A 19,065-nucleotide genomic window follows, 5' to 3' on the forward strand; every position below is an offset into this window, starting at 1 on the left:
GTCATTTAGGCAAACGGTAGAAGTTGCAGTGAGTGTGTCACCTTCCCTGTGTGCTGTTAAAGCAGCCTCCACACAGAAGCTTAAGAAACCAACTCCATATCAGATTTTCTTAAGGATCTCCAGACGTGCCGTATTATTCCTACATCATTTCTAGCCTGGATCCACAAGCGATTACACATTTAATGCTCTAATAATAGATCAATTTTCACATGATACATCTCTCGCTGTGGAGGATAATCTCCAGCTACAAAATTATATCACCTTTCTGACAGGAATATTGCCCACCTACTACAATATAATCACACAACAGATAAGAAATCAAACTGTGGGGAAAAATGGATTTTCAAAGTAAAATACCCGAAGACGTGTGTTTGCGTGCGGCGTGCGTGTACTGTATATTACGCGGGACTGTGCACGCGGGCACTTGTGCGTGATCTCTCGCTGTGTCTCGCCGATCAGTTATCACTAATCCTTCCACTCGGAGCTCTTTAACAAGTTGCTATTGTGCCGCAGACGCTTAACGTGATGGAGGAACGACCGTCGTGGTGAATGAAAAGAAGAGTGAGAGTGAAGGAGGGAGAGATGCAGAGGGAGGGAGAGGGCAACACCTCCGACAATGGCGAGAAAATTGGTTTACACTAGATAGGCTCGTGATTACAGAGGGAAAGAAAATGACTTGGATTGAACAATAGGAGTGTGTGCACGGGTGTGTGTTTGTGCGAGCGTGCGTATGTCTGGAGGATTAGTGGGTGGTTAGGCGAGGATTTGGTTGAAATGAATTGGTGGCTATGGCGTGCTGATGGGTGTGTGTTTGGATGCTTTTCCAGCCGCCTGTACTGTAACGCTCGCGCTCCCTGTGAAACGGCCTCTTTGTGTTCAGACTTGATCTAACTGGGAATGTTTGTTGCGGTCCTGCAAACCCAACGCTCTGCACACTCTCGCTTGCAGACTCTTGTCATCACGGCTGAAGACGCTCAATCTGTGATGTAACTGATACTTCAGCTCCAGGATACTCAGCGGTTTAGCTCATGCCACCAGTATTAATGAGGAGAACAAAGATGTGTTGACTCAGTTTTTTTCTCGTGTGCATTTAAGCAGGAATCCTATTTTCAACAAGAATCCACATTTGAATATCAGAGCGTGGTGGAGAGCGTCTCCCAAAGGCACGGTGTTTTGCACCTGTTGTAACAAGACTGCTCTGAAACGAGCACCTTTATGTGGCGACGTCCATCACCACCATCGGGCAAAGCGGGTGTTGAGTTTGTGCGATTCCGGTTTAGAAAAGCGGGTGGATACTTTGTGACAGTGCCCGAAAAGTAACGTCAACAAACGCAGAAAAAAATCTGTTATTTTTGAACCTTCTCCTCAGTGACACTGCGTTCCCTTCTTTCTGCCTGTTTTTCTCTTTAGGAGGCCCAGCAGGAGAGCTACAGCATCAGGGGTCCTACCCCAGGGAATTCTGGGAAGGCTAACAATGAGGATAACGTCTCCCACGACCGCCCCTCTAGTCTGCCGGTGAGTGATTGACAGTCGTGTGGACCTAAAGTGCAAAACGGCGCTGCTGCACAAAAGTCTCATCGTTCAGTCAAACCTCAAAGATGCATGGTCATTTTTGACTGCACGTCCACCTCACTGTCCAATCAGATTCTTCCACTCACCCTGTGACCTGCCCCTCTCTCTGGTGTCTCAGGGGGTTTGCTCATTTCAGAGCTCACGTCTGTGTTTTGACTGGCGTCCACGCCAAAGGCGTAAAGGCCCAGATGTGTCGCGTCCTGGTCTGTAGTGCCGTCCCCTCGCTCGCACATACGGCCACGAGCACAGAAAAGCATATGCACCGACGCAGACGTTGCTTCTACGTGCACGACGCAGTCACACATGCAAACCCACAAGCGCTGCCTGCTGGCGTATGGGCGAGCTGAAAAGCATGGAGCAGGTTGGCCGGAGGAGTAATTGAGAAGAAATGGTGAGACCAGGCTGATCCACGGAGGGAGAGATGTGGGCTGCTCTAGTTTTTTTTTGGTTTTTTTTGGCCAACCTAATCGCTTTTTACTCCATCATCTCTCTCTGCTTGCAGCTCTGCAGCATTTTCAAGAATAGAATAAATAGACATTTGCAAATGGTTGCAAATATTGGCACTGCTTGAGGTGTGTGCAGTTTAATTTACTCGATACTTTGGAACAGCCCCAGGAACGGCAGAATAAACTGCAAGAAAAGCTAAATTAAGTGTCTGAACTTGAGTTGAGCCGTAATATTCTTGGTGCACGGACACTTCTGAAGTCTGTGTGTGCTGACGGTCTGCCCGGCCCTTTATTTGTCATCCTCCTCGTGCACACGTGTCCATAATGTGCTAACAGTATGTGGCCCGTTTCGTCTTTTTTCCTTCATTTTCACTCTCCCACACTCTTTAGCCTCCTTCCCTTTCGCTCTCTGTCTTTCTCTCTAAAGCAGCATCATGAAAGCTCTTTCTCCCCCCTTGTGCTATAATGAGAAATGGCCTTGATGTATCGGTGTGTGAATCCGAAGCGAGAGAGCGAGACGAGGCGAGGAGCCACTGCAGTCGCGGGGGCCGATCTATTTGAACCAGCACCACCATCACCCCGCGTTCCCTCGCCACTTTAATCCCGGCGTTTTACCCCTCGGGTTCTCCGTGTGTTTTCACATCCCATCCAAAGCGTGTGGCTCGCCCAGATCCTAATCGGCGGCAAGTTTTGATGAGAGACACAGAGAGGGAGAGATGGATAGATAGAAGAGGAGAGAGAAATTGCTCGGCATTTGCCAGGCTCTTCCAGCAAGCTGTCACGGCAGAGATGGAACCGCTTTTTTCCCCTTTCCTCCCCTCTCTTTCTCACTCTCTCACCGGCATTTGATGTCAGATCTAAAGCTGCTGTCATCTCTTCCCCCTTTCTCTCCGTCAGGAGGGAGGGAGCGCGGGTCGGCAGAGTGTCATGTTGTTGTTTTGGGACGAGGCTGCTGTGTGATGTGGCGGGATTTTTGAAGGAAGACCAAAGGGAGAAGTGCTTCAGTGACTTATCACAAATGCAAGTCACACTTCCCCTCGGGACTCGGAAAATGTATTGGAGATATGGAGCGCCTTGTATTCTGTATCGCTGTACAGTATCTGTATTGTTAATGTGAAATCACCGTCCCTTTAATGTTTCTGGTAGGTTGGGGAAGAAAAGGGAGCTTGCATCCTGCAGCTGGTCGTATGTGTGTGTTTCCACGTAGCTTCAGTCCTGATATTGAGTCACGCATGAATGTGGGTCTCTGATTTCAGCCTTTTTGGTGTATTTAGAATAACACATTAGCATTTAACACCACTTTTTTTTTTTAGCATTATTGCGTGTAGCCGTTTGGATTTGCGAGGCAGACACTATCTCTACTTTTAAGATTAGTCTTAAAACTTTCCTTTCCTGACCCTGAATCCTCCCTCAGTCATGCTGGGGGGGGGTTCCCATGATGCTGTGTGTTTATACACATCTCTGTATTTAATCATCAGTTATTATTAATTTCTGCTTCTCTTCCACAGCATGTGAACCAGTCTGGTTCTGCTGGAAGTTTCTTCCTGTTAAAAGGGAGTTTTTCCTTCCTCCTGTCACCAAGTGCTTGGGCATAGGGGGTCGTCAGATTGTCGTCTGTACCTTAGTGTATAAAGTGCCTTGAGGCGACTGTTTGTTGTGATTTGGCGCCGTATAATTAAAACTAGCCTCTTCACATTAGCTTTGGTTAAACTCAACCTGGTGAAATCAGAGCAAAGCGCATCCTGTGACCAGATGAACTTGGCCCATAATTCAGTGACCAGGAGCTGTGACTTGACTTTATGTGAAAGTAATTTAGTGCTCTTGTCTTTGGGTTTTTTTCTCCTATGTGTTGATGCAGCAGACGCCGCCGCCGAGCCTGCACAGAAACTTGATGAAATCGTGCTTCTCTCGGTTGAGTGTTGTCTTCTTCCAGAATTGCTCTGATTTCTGCAGGATGTGCGGGGCAATTACAGGTCAATAAATCGTGACATGTTTTTGGCTGACAACGTGTTAGAGGCGGCCCGCGTGATTGGCACAGGATGACATGTCATCTGCTGCCTTGTTATTTCCAGCTATGTGCAGCAGTCGAGGTTTTTTATTTTTTGCTATTGGGGGGGGGGTCTGCATCTGTGTCAGCAGCCCTCTGCATCTTTCGCCTAACATTGCTAAGTCAAGCTGCTCTTTCCACAGTGGGCTGCCCCCACCCCAAATCCTCCCCATCCCTGTTCCAGTCACTTCATGTTCCCTGCTCTCTGGCGTTCCCCTGACAGCCTGCCAAGCTGCCGCGCAGCCTCCCATCCTCTGGGACATGGGAGAGGATGGCCACCCATGTGGAAAGACAGAGTGAGAGCTGGGGGTGGGAGGGTGAGGTGAGGAAGTGGGGTGAAGAGAATGCAAGAGAGAGAGAGAGGGAGGGCGTGAAGCGATGAAGTGAAACGTGGTTATCTTTTTGTCACTTGTTCGAGGTGAGGGATGTTGAATTCAGGCTATGGGGTTCCGGCAGCGGTGTGTTATTCACACTAGCGCGCGCGCACAAACACACACACGCACACAGAGAAACATTCTTGTAAGTCTTTCAGTGCTCATTTGCCCCTCCTTGACTTATTTTCCATCAGACAAAAGGGAAAATTCAGAAACACTATCTCTCCCTCTCAGTGCTGTCCACCTCGCCCTCCTCTGCTTTTCCGAGCGTTAGGTCATAAATGATTGACAGGGCACAGCTGGAGACGCCTGCACGCCTCCTCTCACTACACACACACACACACACACACACACACACACACACACACACACACACACAAGTCTTTATTCGCAAACACACATTCGGCACATACTTTGATGCACGCTCTGTCCTCTGCGAGCCGTTTTCTGTGCGTGCTCTATCGGAGCATGTCAGTCAGGCAGCCTATACAGTGTGTGCTCTCACTCTGGCTCTCCCTACTGCTGTGTTTTATTTTAGAGTCCCCAGGCAGGCAGACAGGCCAGCAGGCAGCGCACAGTAATGTCATCCAGCAGGGTTAGATTCAGCCTCCACATTAGTGCACACAGGGGGGAGGAGAGGAGGAAAGGAGGCAGGAAAGCAACGAAATACAAGGGAGGTGAAGAAGAAAGGAGCACGGGGATGGGGGGAGAGGAAAAGAAAGGTGGCGCTTATGTGGAATAAAAAGCACATCTCTTATATTATGGCTTTAGATGTGAGGTTAAATGTGATGACGATGCAAATTATTCAGCATAAATCGATTGTATTTTATGGAGGAAGGTCTCGTTTTTATATGTTTACATGAGAACAGTGTGTGGGGAGGGGGAGGCAGGCAGACGCAGAGATGTTCCCTGGACCCTGCAGCCTATTCTTAGAACAGACAGCAGCACTGAAGGCCAGAGCAGCTCCCTGCCACTGCTGCGAGCACATAGCTGCTCTGAGAATAGGACAGCTAATCTGAAGCAGGTTTCACACTCTGAGGTACAAGAGATGGCTGAGGTCACGCCAGCCTTCAACCTGTAGACCTAATGTGAGTAGGAGTGATTGATAAGGCGTCGCCGTATGTGCCGCTCGTCCTATACGCTCCATAGGATGCCTACACACCGCCGCGCACACGTACACAACCGTTGCTTTCACCTCGGACCCTGACTTCATCTAAAATGCAGACAGGCTATTTTTCCGCTTGTATGCCAACCTGTTTTCGTTTGCTCCTCATGAATCATTTAGCACGCACACACAGTTTCATGTACACGCCTGGTGTTTTTGATCCTCAGGAGCCGGGAACACGTGTTTTTCCCGGGGTTTACCATTCGTTCCCCTACGGCTCGAAAACACAGATGCACAGGAAGCGGAATTGATCGGTGGGGAGATTTCTGGAGGTCTTTCATCTTTGTACATCACCAGTATCGTGTTTAACCTACAGAGGACGCACCTGCAGTGGCATCTGAAGTCGGACTCACAGGCGTGTTCTTCATTTTTACTGTAAAGTAAAAGATAGAGAGGAGCCAATCGGCTTGCAACATCCATTTCGAATCTCCTCTGTGTCAAGCACGGAGACTGCTGAAGTGTCCTTTAGCAGGACACTGCATCCCAAGCAGCTCTCCTCAGCAGCTGACACTGCACTCTCATCCTCCTGCAGAGGACAGACACACTGAAAGAGAATTTCCCTTTGGGGATCAATAAAGCATTTCTGCCTGCAGGATTTCACTTGTTTCTTATGGCAAAATTTGATGGCTACACACTGCTCCACCTACGGGGAACTATGTTGGCCAGTGCAGGTTGTTAAACAAACTGGTAACACAAGGCTGAGCAGCAGTGGTGGTGGGGGGAGCTTCAGCTGCAGAGGAGGGCATGTTTATACCCAGCCACCCTTAACAGACTGGCTCACAGAAGCCCTGCACAGCAGAGTGAAGGGCAGATAGCAAACCTGTGCGCACACACACACACACACACACGCTCACCTACCCCTATGCTCACACATACGTGCACTCCAAGTGCGTCAGGCTTTGTGATTTGAGAGTGAGAGGGAAATGGAGAGGGATGAACTTGGTTAAGAAAACAGCAGAGCGACTCGGCTGGCGCCTCTCCACCAACCTCTCCTACAGAGGAGGAGAGACAGGCAGAGGGGGAGATAAGTGAGGAGGAGGAGGGTGAGCGTGGACTGACCCTAGAAGGAGAGAAATGTTCCCCAACTGCATCTTTTTTTTAATCCTTTGCCCGTCAGTTTCCCCTCTGGCTGGTGGCTTTTGTCAAAGCTGATTTCCTCTAACAGATTTGGCAGAATAGTTCAAATTCAGGACGAAGAGGACGGAGAACAAGCAGCAGTTTGTTGTTTGGTCTCACACACAGTTCTGCATAAATACTAAATACTACTATCTGCATGTTGTTAACGTCTGGAGCCCTCGCCGTTTGTCGTGCGTGATTTTCTCAAGCGTTAACACCTTCCAAACTGTCCTCCCCGTTCGTCCGCGGGACGGTCTGCGGCGTGACAGTGTGCGAAAGCAGACGCCGCTATATCAGCATGTCGACTGTAAGCCAACGTGACACTCTGCGTGCTTTATCGGTTTTGCTTGTCCTTTTTAGGTGTTACCTCCGACGTTGTTTTCTCAAATGCGAAGCGAAGCTCTCGTCCCAAACCGTCGACCGGACGTCACCTCGCTTCGGTCGTTCGCTCTGCGCTTGATTAAACACTTTTTCATACCGACGTCAGAGCACCAAACACTTCTCCTCAAGTGATGTATAGATTTCATTTTCGTGAGCCATTATGGCCAGATACACCCTTCTGGCACCGAGCCCTCCATTATAAATGGTGATTTTCTGTTACCACATTAATATTTAAATTAACTGTTAAAATGGCTTATTGAGCCAATCTGAACCGAAGATTGGAAACATCTATTTTATATTCATTAATAGTTCGGACATCTCCTGCCAAATGATATTTCAGTGAATGAATCTGGAAGAATCTCCCTCCCTCGGTGGATAGTGATGAGGACTGAAATAAAAAAATGTCGGGAGCTCACTGACTTTTGCCTCTTTTGAGCATCTTTGTTCTCACGTCCACCTCAGCAGAGGAAAAAGGGCAGAAAGTGAAATGAGTGTCTGTACTTAGAAAGAACAAGTAAAGGATGAAATCTTCTTTTTTCCTTCCTTCCACCCTCATCTTCATCTATCACCACATCTCCTCTCTCTAGCCTTCTGTCTGTCTGTGCTCCTCTTCTCCTTTCACTCCCCGTTTCCCCGGCCTCAGACGTCCGCTTCTGACATTTCTGGGTTTATTTTTACGTCGGGTCCTGGATGCCTGGACTCCCAGCAGGCTAACTAGGCAGGAGGGGGGAGGAGGGAGCCAGCTGAGGAATGGAAGAGAGGCAAAGTGGAAGAACTGAAGGGGAGGGAGGAAGGGAGGAAGGAGCCATCAGAGGGGGAATAGTCTGTCATCACCATGGCTCCCTCTGGCTGTTGGGAGGCTGAAATTACATCTGACTTTGAAGTTTGGGGCAGCAGCATCGCCAGTGTTGCTATAGTGACGGGAAGAGTGAGTGCGTGCGGGTTTGTGTGTGTGTGTGTAAACTCCTCAGGAGGTTTATTATGCATGATCCACACTGTGACTAGTCCTGATGGCATTACAGTGCTGTTATTAATCTACTCTCATAAGATATGTGTACTTTAAACACATCCCCGTGCACACACGAACATATCTGCGAATTCATGCTAAGACGCATTCAGACGCGCACACACGACCCATTTCACAGCTGGATTCAAACTTCATGTCGTGCCTTTTAAAGATTAAGATAAAGTTTTTTCCTCTTATTATCTTTGAGAAGGTTTAGCTGGCTGCACACTGTGCTCACAGGCAAATGCACGCACAAACACACACTCGCGCGCACACACACACATACAGAGTTGTTAAGATTTGCAGATAGCAGTGTTTGGGTTGTTTAAGATGCTAATATTCTACTAAGATGTGGAATATTTATGAACTTTGTTTGGTCAAACTCTGTAAGAGAAGCGAAAAAGCAAAGATAGATGGATAGATGTATGAACAGGGTGCAAAATAATGTTCCATTAATGCAGAGCTCGGCTCTTGCTGAGGGCCCAGCGCCAATCTGCATCTCCCTACAGTCAGCCTGCTATACATTTTTCATGAACTCTGAGCGAGAATTAGCGACGGATTGCCTCTGCAAATTGCTTCTCCTTGGTCGGGGGCTGGTGGAAAGCACAAGTAAGAGGTAGGAGAGAAGCAACAACGGTGCAGGAACGAGAAGAGGTGGAAAACCAAAGCAGAATGAGATAATTGCGAGGAACGTGAGGAATAAAGCCGAGCTACTCCTCAGAGCCGAGCCGTCTGTGCCTGATTTCAGCACTTGTTGTGACCGGCGTATGCACGGCTGAGTCACCCTCAGCGTCCGTGTGGTAATGTGTACAAATCCAGAGCATAATACTAAATGCTTCTCAGTGGGACATGATGTGTAAAGGTTCCATTTCCAGGTTGTTTCTGGGCTTTCTTTTGGCCTGTGCACCTTATAGTGCATTGAGAGTATTGCCCACTTTCATTTCCCACCGGTGACTTTAGCTGCTACTGCCCCCAAACACTCGTGTGTGAGTCATCTCGTGATAAGCTTAGCTCTGTCATTTCCAGCAGAGTCGTTATTTATCATGATGACACCTGTAAATAATTGTGTTGAAAGAATAACACATGATTTTTAGGATTTAGTCTCAAATATTTTCAAATGTACAGTTTCCTGCACACAGACTGTGCAGGTGTGTCGGTCATATTCCTCTAACAGTGTCAGTATTATCACTTCACACAGTACAGCACGGACCTGGAAATGTGTGTGTCTGTGTTGGTTGATGAAAAGAAACACTGGACAACACCAGAAGGTGTGTGCGTGTGTGTGTGTGTGTGTGTGTGTGGTGCGTGCTCAGGGCCTATGATTGCTACTGTAATCTGCTGTCTCCTGCCAGCCACAGTTATTACAGTTGTCGATATGGTGCTCAGGGCTTTATGGACACAAGCAACGAGACTCAGCCTGGACGCTTGCCAGAGTGTGTGTCTGTGTGTGTGTGTGTGCTTCATATTTGTTTGCACCCTTGTGTGTGCGTGCGCGTGTGATCTTTTGCTCTGTGTGTTTGTAATTGAGCTCTCTGCTCATGTCAAGGCCAGTTCAACAGCGTGTTAATTGCTTATGTTGCAAAGCGTTAGTCCCAGCAGTATGTGCATGAGATCACGCATGTATGTATTTACTGTATGTGCAGAATAGGTAGACCAGCTTTGCTCGGACAGGTTTTCTGTAACGAATGATGGAAAAGAAAGAAACACCACAGGAGACGTACGATTCAGTGTGTGGAAGGTTCAGGAAGAAAGGAGGCAGAATGTGGGAGAAAGATGGAGGTGGCGAGGAAAGGCGGGAATGAAGGGAGCACTGGGGTGTGGAGGGTTTTTTCCTCGTGGCATTGAGGCCTGTCTGATGTCTGTTGTTCAGCCCACTTCTGCTGTTTACTATCCTGCCAGCCTATTACTATCAGAGCTTGGCAGTGGGCTACAGTAGGGCTGAAACAATACTTGTGCAACATTTGCTTTTGTAACACTGTCATACATTCGTAAGCGCGCTCACACTAAGGCGCACCGCGAGGGTCACCGATGGCCCATTTTCCAGTCGCACTGCTCTTTTGCAAATGTACGACCATCTGTCAGAGTTGGCCAGACGATTAAACAAATCCTAGCTCTGTTTTTTTCCTCCCCGAGTGTGTGCGACTGGGTTCTCTGCACATACCGGCAACCTGTGACCTCGGAGAAGCATGAAAATCCCCTCTGCCGGCGTGCTCGGGGCTTTTTAAGGCACGAGCTCAGAGCCTCGTGCCCGTCGCCCGTGTCTATTCTTGTGCTTTGCTGAGATGAAGCTCCCCTCTCAACAATGTGGAGCGCTTGAAATTAAGAAACATTATCCATTCTGTTCAGAGAAAACATCGTCTGTTTAATCGCTTCATTATGAGCTCCAATTCTTGGAAATTATTCTGTGAGTTCTGAGTAAGGTTGGTTTTAATTGATTTTTATCAAAGTTTTAATTGATGTTTCTCTGTGGACTGAGTAATTGTTTTGGTTGTTTCATTATGTATTAAGTCCTCCGAGTCCACTTCTCCCATGTGACCTGCTGTGTTAATGAAGGACTGTGTACAAAAATGCCAAACGCAGTGGCAGATGGTAACTAAGACAACTAGCCGAAGCCTGAAACGATTGTCTTTCACTTGAGCGTTTACATTATACTGTATTCTGCTCCACCCTGTGAAAACTGCATATTCATAGCAGCTATATTCATAGTTTCCTTGCGCCGGCTCTGTTTTTGGAGTCGGCCTGTTGCAGATATGCGACTCTTGCATGTTGCTTTGTGTGCTGTTTGGTGTTTGGCAGGTGTGCAGGAAACTCCTGAGCAATAGAGTTTTGTGCTGAGACGAATGGCAGAGTAGCATTTGTTACTTTACACCATCTTTAAATGCAGTTTTGTGAATCATTAGTAATATAATATTATAAAGGGTTTGTGCAGCAGTATGGAGAAGGGTTAGGCTTCTGACAGCGCAGCTCTCAGTTTGGTTAAACAAGGACCTGACAGATTTAAGGAGTCTGCAAACGTGAGATTCTTCAGAGGTTATGGTGACCAGGAGTAGGACCGTCAGCAGCATCAGCAGTAATGTGGCTGTTGTACTGGACTTATCAGTCGATCTCTGTTTGTGGTATCTGTATGTTAAAAGGAGCTAGCTGAACATCTTACTGGGAGGCCTCCTGGGAGTTATTTTTAAACCTGGGAACGCCTCAGTGTGCCACCAAATCCAAGGTTTTATGTCCATTTACACAAAAAACTGCTGCGACCAACAAAGTTTACTGTAGTAAAATTACCTTGAGCACATTTTGCTGTCACAACAAAATACAATCAGCAGGTTCTGTTCTGCATCATTGCCACCCCTCCTGTCACATGTGGCCTAGTCATAGAAGTCCTAGCGTGACCTCTTGCGTGTCTCCCGAGGTGCTGAAGTGTTGATCCCGGAACAAAGAGAACAAAGCCAATCCGGAGCATCAGTGTGAGCGATGCCTGTGAGGCTTAAAAACGTCGCAACACGAAAGTGTGATCGGTTTGATGTTTGCTCTCTGCACAGTTTAAGGTCCGAGGGCTCTCATGTACGTGCAAGTGGTAGAAACATGCGATTCAAACATTGCTCAAGGAGCGCGCAGCATTTAAACCGGGCATCTTTTTAAATTTAGGATTTCCTGCACGGCGTTGAGTCTCGTGCTTTTGTCGGTAGCGTCCTGTCGTCGTGTTGTCGCTCCTCGATTTGAAAGCGATCTGACCAACGCAAATGTCAGTTTATTCAACTAAAACAATAAACGCATGAGAAGAACTCCAAGAAGATTAGTCCTGTTCATTGCAGGCATCTCGCACATAAATCAGCACGCACATGCAAACACACACACACATACTCAGTCTGAGTAATTTTGAAAGTCTTGTGATAGCTTTGCATAGCATTTGGGCTAATGGCGTGCTGCGTGCTTCCTCCCAGGTCGGTGCATCCATTAGCAACCATATTACTGCCACATAATGGCTTATTGGTTGTTGGGAAAAATTGCCAAGAAGCTGGGATGGGGAGAGAGGGAGCGAGTGAGAGATTAAAAGATGAAGAGAGAGAGAGCGAAAGACATAAAGGAAGCCTTCTCTAGCAGGGCCTCCGAATTGAGTTACAGCTGTTATGATTTGTCGTCTCTCAAGTCTTTTCCCCTCTCTTCTTTTTCATTTCTTGTTTCCACCCCCTTCTCTTTCACCCTCTGGGCTTTGGAAGGTTTTTATCTTTCTAATGAGCCGTTGATTCTTTTTTTTCCTGTCATTACCTCATTCGTTCTGGATGGAAGGCAATATTTGTCATACTGTCAAGCCAGTGTTTGCACCTAACCTGTGTTCCTCTGCGTGTGCGTGGACTGCGGCGGAGCGAAGTGGCGTAAAGTGTTTACGCCGCGGTTTTGGTTAGCGCGGGTGGCAGAAGTGGACGCAGGGATCAGAGGACTTTGGCACGGTGGCCCCGGCCCCCATGTTGAACTCCCAGCCTTATCAATATGCAGCATGGTGGGTGGATTGCACTCGACTTGATTGCTTTAATTGGCTGGACACAGTTGCAAAACACACACTCACACACAGGTGAAAGCAGTCTTTGCTGTGCACCGTATTGTTGTGATGTTTTGTCCTGGGAACGTGGGACTGTGCAGTGTTCAACTTTACATGAGTCATTCTGCTCCTACACGCTCAATATGCATATTATGTACACAGACACACACCTCGATCTCGCACATATGCATATACAAACAGACAGTTTGGAGTACGGAGAAGTTTAAAGGTGATCCTCGGTTATGAGATAATCTCATAAATATGCATTGCGTGCACTCACACACACACACACACACTCTGGCGTGCGTGTCAGTCGTTGCATGAATGTATTCGGGCGGCTGCGCAGTGGTATCTCTGCACTTCCTCGCTGGCGTGGCTTGGGTAGCACGTGTGTTTGTATGCGTGTGTTGGGCGCGCGTGCGGCGGTTAAAACGAAGTGGAAATCAAATTCACCTTGAAGTGTCCTTCTCGCTCCCCTCGCCGCCCCCATATTTTTGCCGTCGTCTTTGCTTTGAACACGCTGCAGCACTCAGTTCAAAGAGAAATGCCTTCTTGTGCGTGCGTGCGTACGTGTGTGTGTGTGTGTTAGGAGTGACGGCAGGGTTTGAGATGGAAAGAGGGAAAAGAGAGGAGGATCTGCTGCTGCACTCTTCTAACATCGCCCTCCCCGCCATCCTTCCATCATCAAAGAGCAGCCAGGCTTAGAGGAGCGCTCGTCCTTCTCCCGTCGCCCCCATTCCCAATTAAAAACAACCTGGGACAGAGGAGAAGGTCGACGGTGTGAGTCAACTCAGGATGGAGAAATCAGCATTCATTTGGGCCTCGGTGACCTTTGACCTCAGAATAAGCAGCAGGGTGGACACTGTGAGCGGTGCTCTGTTTTAGGAGTGGGGATTTTTAATCGAGTGGTGCTCATTATCTCCCACTTTCAGCTAAAATGGAGCATTTTGTCATTTTAATTTAGCATTTTTATCTGCATTACTGTTGTGTTAGCACTTGCATGTTAGTATTAATGTATGCACCTCTGTGGGGGGTATACTTCTGCACGTGCATGCAGCTTGAGCTCAGACAGACACACACAGAATCCTGCAGCAGCAGTCTGTGGATCCTATTGGTGCGTTTGACCTAAAGGTCACCCACTGGAAGCAATGACAGTTTCACATTAGCGCTCAATATGTGATATTCACTGTTGACTTTTGCAGGAGGATAATCAAACATGATTAATGTCTCCCGCGCTCCGTGTTCGACTGTCAGTTTCTGACAAGACGGATGGAGGGAAATCACAGGAAGTTGGAAGGATGTAATGACAGGGGGATAAAATACTGTTAGATGTTAGCAGACTTTAGAGATCTCAGGGTGTAAAGAGACGGATTAGAACCAAGACACATTAGTTCTACAAAAGAATTATTCACATCAGCACCAGGCCAGATGGAGAGCGCGTTCCCCCATCTCTCCCGCTCTCTTTCATTCTCACTCCTTCTGGGTCCACAGAGGCTGGTTGAAGATGAGGAAGCAGCAGGGCAGGAGACAATAAAGGTCACCTCGTCATTTTCTTTCTCCTTCTTTCCATCTCTAAAATGATTTCCACTCAAACTCTTCGGCCAACTTAATTCTGGCTCCGTTATTGGAAGAAATGCTTGGTGTCAGAATAAAGACAGATTGGCACAGACACACGGGAAAAGTCATGAATCTGGAGGTGCTTCATTAGGTGGACCACAGCTTTGGTCTGAAATCAGACTCGGTGTTTCAATCATGCACATTTAAGATCCAGGAAAATGTGAATAAAATGACAGTGAAACACAGGCACGCTGTATGCTTTCTGTACCTGTAAACAATCATTACTCTTGGCTTCATCCTTCCGTCTGGTGTTCTCATTTTCTTCCTCCTCTGTCCTGCTCTCCTCCTCTCTGACTCAGGGTGGCTCATAAAGGTCAGTCCCAGCTGACCTTTTTAATGGAACCTCATTGATTTCTTTTTGGTGCGCTGTGGTTGGCTAACCAGAGCTGCCTCCATTTCCCACCAATCCCCTTTAACCAGGAAACTGGCCAGCCGGCTGACCCCGAGGTCATCCAGCTCCAAATAGCTTTTTCTGGAGTGCCACGGTGTGCTCCGCTCTATATTTCTCTCCTGTGTGGCTGCACGCCTCCCTGCAGGCTGCAGGAGGAGGTGAGAGAGGAGACGAAGGCAGACAAAGAAAAGGCACAAGTCTTAAAAACACAAGTTTTCAGGACTGCTTTACGTACTCATGGACGTCCCACAGGGCTGATGTGCCTCTAGGGGCCTTCTGGCAAAACCAGGAGTCGTGTCAGTTCGTTTTATTTCTCTAGAAGATTTTATAAGAACGCCACGCTTGCATGAAGGTGCATGCGCTCTCTCTCCATGCAGTGCTGCAAGTGTTTCAATAAATATTAAAGATCTCCATATGGGATCTAGTGACAATATAATATCAGGTTGTGGTCTGTGGTCCCTCTGGCAGAGAAACGCTACACTGTGCCTGTACCCATTATTTTATTAGACTATAAAGTTAATTGGCTTTTATGTGCATTGCATTACAGTATTCATTACAGTTCATATTTATCCTGCCAGATGATATCAGCAACGAGGCTTAAGTAAGCAACATTTAGAGCGGCGTACATACCTGTAAAAGTCACGGCACAGTCGGAGCACACCGATCAATGAACAGGCTGGACCTGTGGTTCTCCTGCAGTGTGATGTGACTGGAATCAATTTGCATTTTCTTTTTTCCTCCAGTCTGCTGATTAGAATTGACGCACCTCTCTTTTTCAAGCATGCATGAGTATCTAGTATGAGTACGATCTAAAGGGGCTTCAGTGCTGTTTAAGGACCTTTTGGCAGAGTTGACCTTGGAGCCTTGACTCCCCGGTCGGAAAGCCGGTCTTGCTGCTGGATGATGAAAGAATTAAACAACCAAAGAAACCTTGGGTCAGATTCTGCTTATCATCTACATTGCGTAGCCACCGCAAGACATAAATTTCATCATGTGTCTGTGAGGGTCAGCCCAAAGCTTGTGAACATGCAGACCGAGAGGCAGCCTGAGGAGTGCCAGAAGCTGCAGTTCCTCACATGGCCACCTGAAGCTGGCAAAGACGTAAATCCGTCACCACAGACGCCCCGAAGTGCCCAGAAAATCAAACATCCTGGAGCACAAATCAGTTTTAGTCTCTATAAACTCACCGTGTCAGTGGAATATCTGTGATTTGAGCCCTTTGGAGCTTTTTAATGCAAATATCTGACAAATAGCTGTTAATAATGGTACTAACACCTGATCAAAGGAGTCTCTGCTCCTGCTTAGATGAGTGAAATTCAACTGTGTTCTAGTATTGAAGTGATTAGCAGCTGTGTGTATCTGTGGATTCTTCCAGCCTGTGGATGGTTGGGATAACTTTGTGCTCCACCTGTTTGTACAAATATTGGTTGATGTCCATAACGTGATTGGCTGTTGCTTTATTTTGCACAGCGATGGAGGCTTTCATTTCCTCTGTATTTGATAAGCAAGTTTCAGTCCAAAGAAGAAAATACTTGTGCAAAAAAACTGGAATATTCACTCCACGGCGGATGCATACTCTTGGTTTTGCATAACACAAATGAGAGTAATATACCTCGGTCTCTGTTTGCTTCTTTGCCCGCCGGTGTTTTCTTGCTCCCGCCCCTCCCGGCTCTGCTGCTGCTTCCTCCTGCAGAAAACGCTGTCCTCGTGAGACGGCAGTGGCAACGCTGGCAGAAAATGTCAGAATGCAACAGCGTAAACAAACGGGCAGACAGCTCTCGGTCTTTCTCTGTGAAGTGATAATGTGTTCCCCACACTGTTTTTGTTCTCATGCTAATGAAGTGGACCGCATCGGTAATCACTTTCAAACCCTCAGCCAGGGAAAAAGTAGAAACGGCAAAACAAAGGCTCGAACAAAAGGATGCCGTGCACAAGTGGAAGTGCAAACACAAGTGGATGTGTGCGTGCAGGAGGGCGTTTGTGCGTGTTGTATTTTTACAAACCCACTGTTACTACGCCGAGCACAATGGCTGGCTGCAGGGGGAGGTCAGAGGTCACCGGATTCAAGCTGCTGAGAAAAGGAACGGTAAAAGACGTGAATCAGCTGCAGAACTGATTCAATCTGATAATGTATGCATGCAAAACTGTCCAAACGATCCACTTCTCACTTTGTTGTTTTAGCATCGTGTTTCCCAGGAGGCATTTCGCCCTGCCGCCGCTGCCGCCGCCGCCGCCGTGGACGTCCACATAAAACCATCTTCACAAAAACTTTTTCTTTGATCTCATATGTGCTGATCGATGTAGCCAGTCAGGCTGTGTTTACAGCAATCACTTCTCTGAAAAATGTGCTCAAGTTTGTCTTTTCTGCTGTAAGTCCTCATCCCGCAGCGAGCGGCGGACAGCTGCTGCAGACGCAGACTCGCTTTACCTCGTTTACTGCGAAGAAATGAATTTAAAAGGCCGGTTAGAGCAGAGCGGTCGCTTAGCATCTGCTGTTATGGACCCCAAACTCACTTTAACTTCTCCTAAAAACAACACATGGCTTTGTGTCAGTCTGGAGTGGGGATGCTTTGTCTCGGCAGCGTTGTCTTACTTTATCGTTCATGATCACAGCAATATCGTAAACCCCAGACAGCCTGACCTTTGACCTTTTTCACAAGCAGCCATCAAAACAATAAACTGAAGCGTTTCCTCTTCTTGTGCTTTCTGTAAATGTTGAACACTTAGAGGTAAAATAACAAAAGAAACGCACCATCTCCTCTTCACTATATAAATGAAAGGACAGGTCCACTGGTGTTAGCCAGCAGGCCCATCTCAGCGGATGAGGGCACAATCTAAACTTTCATTTCCTGCTTGGGTTCTCTCTGGATACTAATGGCTGCTCTTCTCCCCCCTCCCCTTCCGTCATATCTCTGCTCGTGTTTTTCTTTCCCTGCTCTCGTTCTCCTCCGGGCTCACAGAGTTTAGGCTCTAAAGCTGAAACGCTGCCTCTCGAGAGCTTTTGTTTACTGCAGACCTTGGAAATTAGCATGTTTCACAAGGCGAAAAACATCGCTTTAAACAGTTAAATGTGTGCATGTGCATTACTCTCGCATGTGTTTCCCCACTTACATTTTGATCCTAAGTACATGTTGATGTATGCCCGTGTGGGTGTGTGGAAGGCATTATGCTGCAGTAACAAGTTATTGATTGAAATGAGCAGGAAATGCTGAAGCAGAGATGGAGACACACATGGAGTAATGAAAACACAATAAATGAATCAGTAGATGAAGCTGCAGCGGTTGTGCGTTTTGTTTTGTGCACGTTTGTGTGGTCGTGCTGTAGCTCTGCACTTTGTGAGGTGAGGAGAGTCAGAGATCTTGTCATTGTTTGTTCGGCCATGTTGGCTCCCACCGGTCTTGCCGCTGTCTCCTTCGGTGTACACAGTTACATAGTTACTCTGTGGACAAAGTAGTTTGTTACACTACTCGTTTCTCGTTACTCATGTTACCAGTTAACCATATAAACCTGAGGCTGAGTGAAACACCCCCCCGTTCCAATCAGGAGACACAAAGTGTTTAGTATTTATTTATATAAACCTTTTGTAACACAGCATAATGTTGTAATGTGATTACATAAGTACCACTGGTCCATGTTGCAGCTGATCAGCTCTGCATCAGTGATTAGTGACAAAGGATCACAGCAGACATGTATTTGTAGTAAAATGTCAGCGTGGAGAGATTCAGTTAAAAATATTCATAACATTTTTACCTGTGAGGACCTGTTAGCAAGAAAATCAGCGGTGGTTTGTGAAATATTGATCAAGGCTGCTATTAACATTTCTCTCCTCAAATACATTTCAATTTGGAGTGACTTCAGAAAGAAATACAGAGTCATGACTCTCACTTCCTCTCACACGTGCACACACACACACACACACACACCTGCTTTTGCTACTGGCGTGATGTTGTCGTCCCAGAGGTAATTAGACTGAAGCTGTTGCTGGCTGTGCTACAGCAGCTCAAATACCTGGACTGACTCTGCTACACCTGTCTGGAGGGAAAAACCGCGTGCGTGCACGTGAGTGTGTGTGCGCTTCCTACCGATGTAAAGAGTGTGTGTGTGTGCTGTTGACACGTGGTCGTGTTTGTCACCGCGGCGTGTGAACATGTGAACCCTTTCAACGATAACATGCCCGTGCGTGTGCGTTTGTGCGTACGCGTCGTCACCTGCCAGCACGCAGCTGTTTTGACATCACTCTGATCCCAGAGATAAGCCTTAACAACAGGAGCATATATGATCATCTTCTCTCTGACACACACACACGCGCACACACGCACGCACACACACACGCACGCACTGGTGTAGATGAAAGGCTAGACGTCTGGATTATAGAGAAGCTAACATGACAAGGCTGTTATCTGCTATGCTCTTTAT

General features: G+C 47.3%; 1 protein-coding gene across 5 annotated transcripts in view; it reads left to right on the forward strand.

The window, feature by feature from the left end:
- The window catches only part of LOC120744492 (AT-rich interactive domain-containing protein 1B-like), a 156,108-nt gene that overhangs the window by 54,232 nt on the left and 82,811 nt on the right, over positions 1 to 19,065 (forward strand). For all 5 annotated transcript variants that reach the window (XM_040048934.1, XM_040048935.1, XM_040048937.1 and 2 more), the window contains exon 4: positions 1,411 to 1,515. In XM_040048934.1, coding sequence (XP_039904868.1) covers positions 1,411 to 1,515 — 105 coding nt within the window. The remainder of the gene's footprint in view (positions 1 to 1,410; positions 1,516 to 19,065) is intronic.

The sequence above is a fragment of the Simochromis diagramma genome, unplaced genomic scaffold (genome assembly GCF_900408965.1).
Source record: "Simochromis diagramma unplaced genomic scaffold, fSimDia1.1 OVJJ01000305.1, whole genome shotgun sequence".
Classification (NCBI taxonomy): domain Eukaryota; kingdom Metazoa; phylum Chordata; class Actinopteri; order Cichliformes; family Cichlidae; genus Simochromis; species Simochromis diagramma.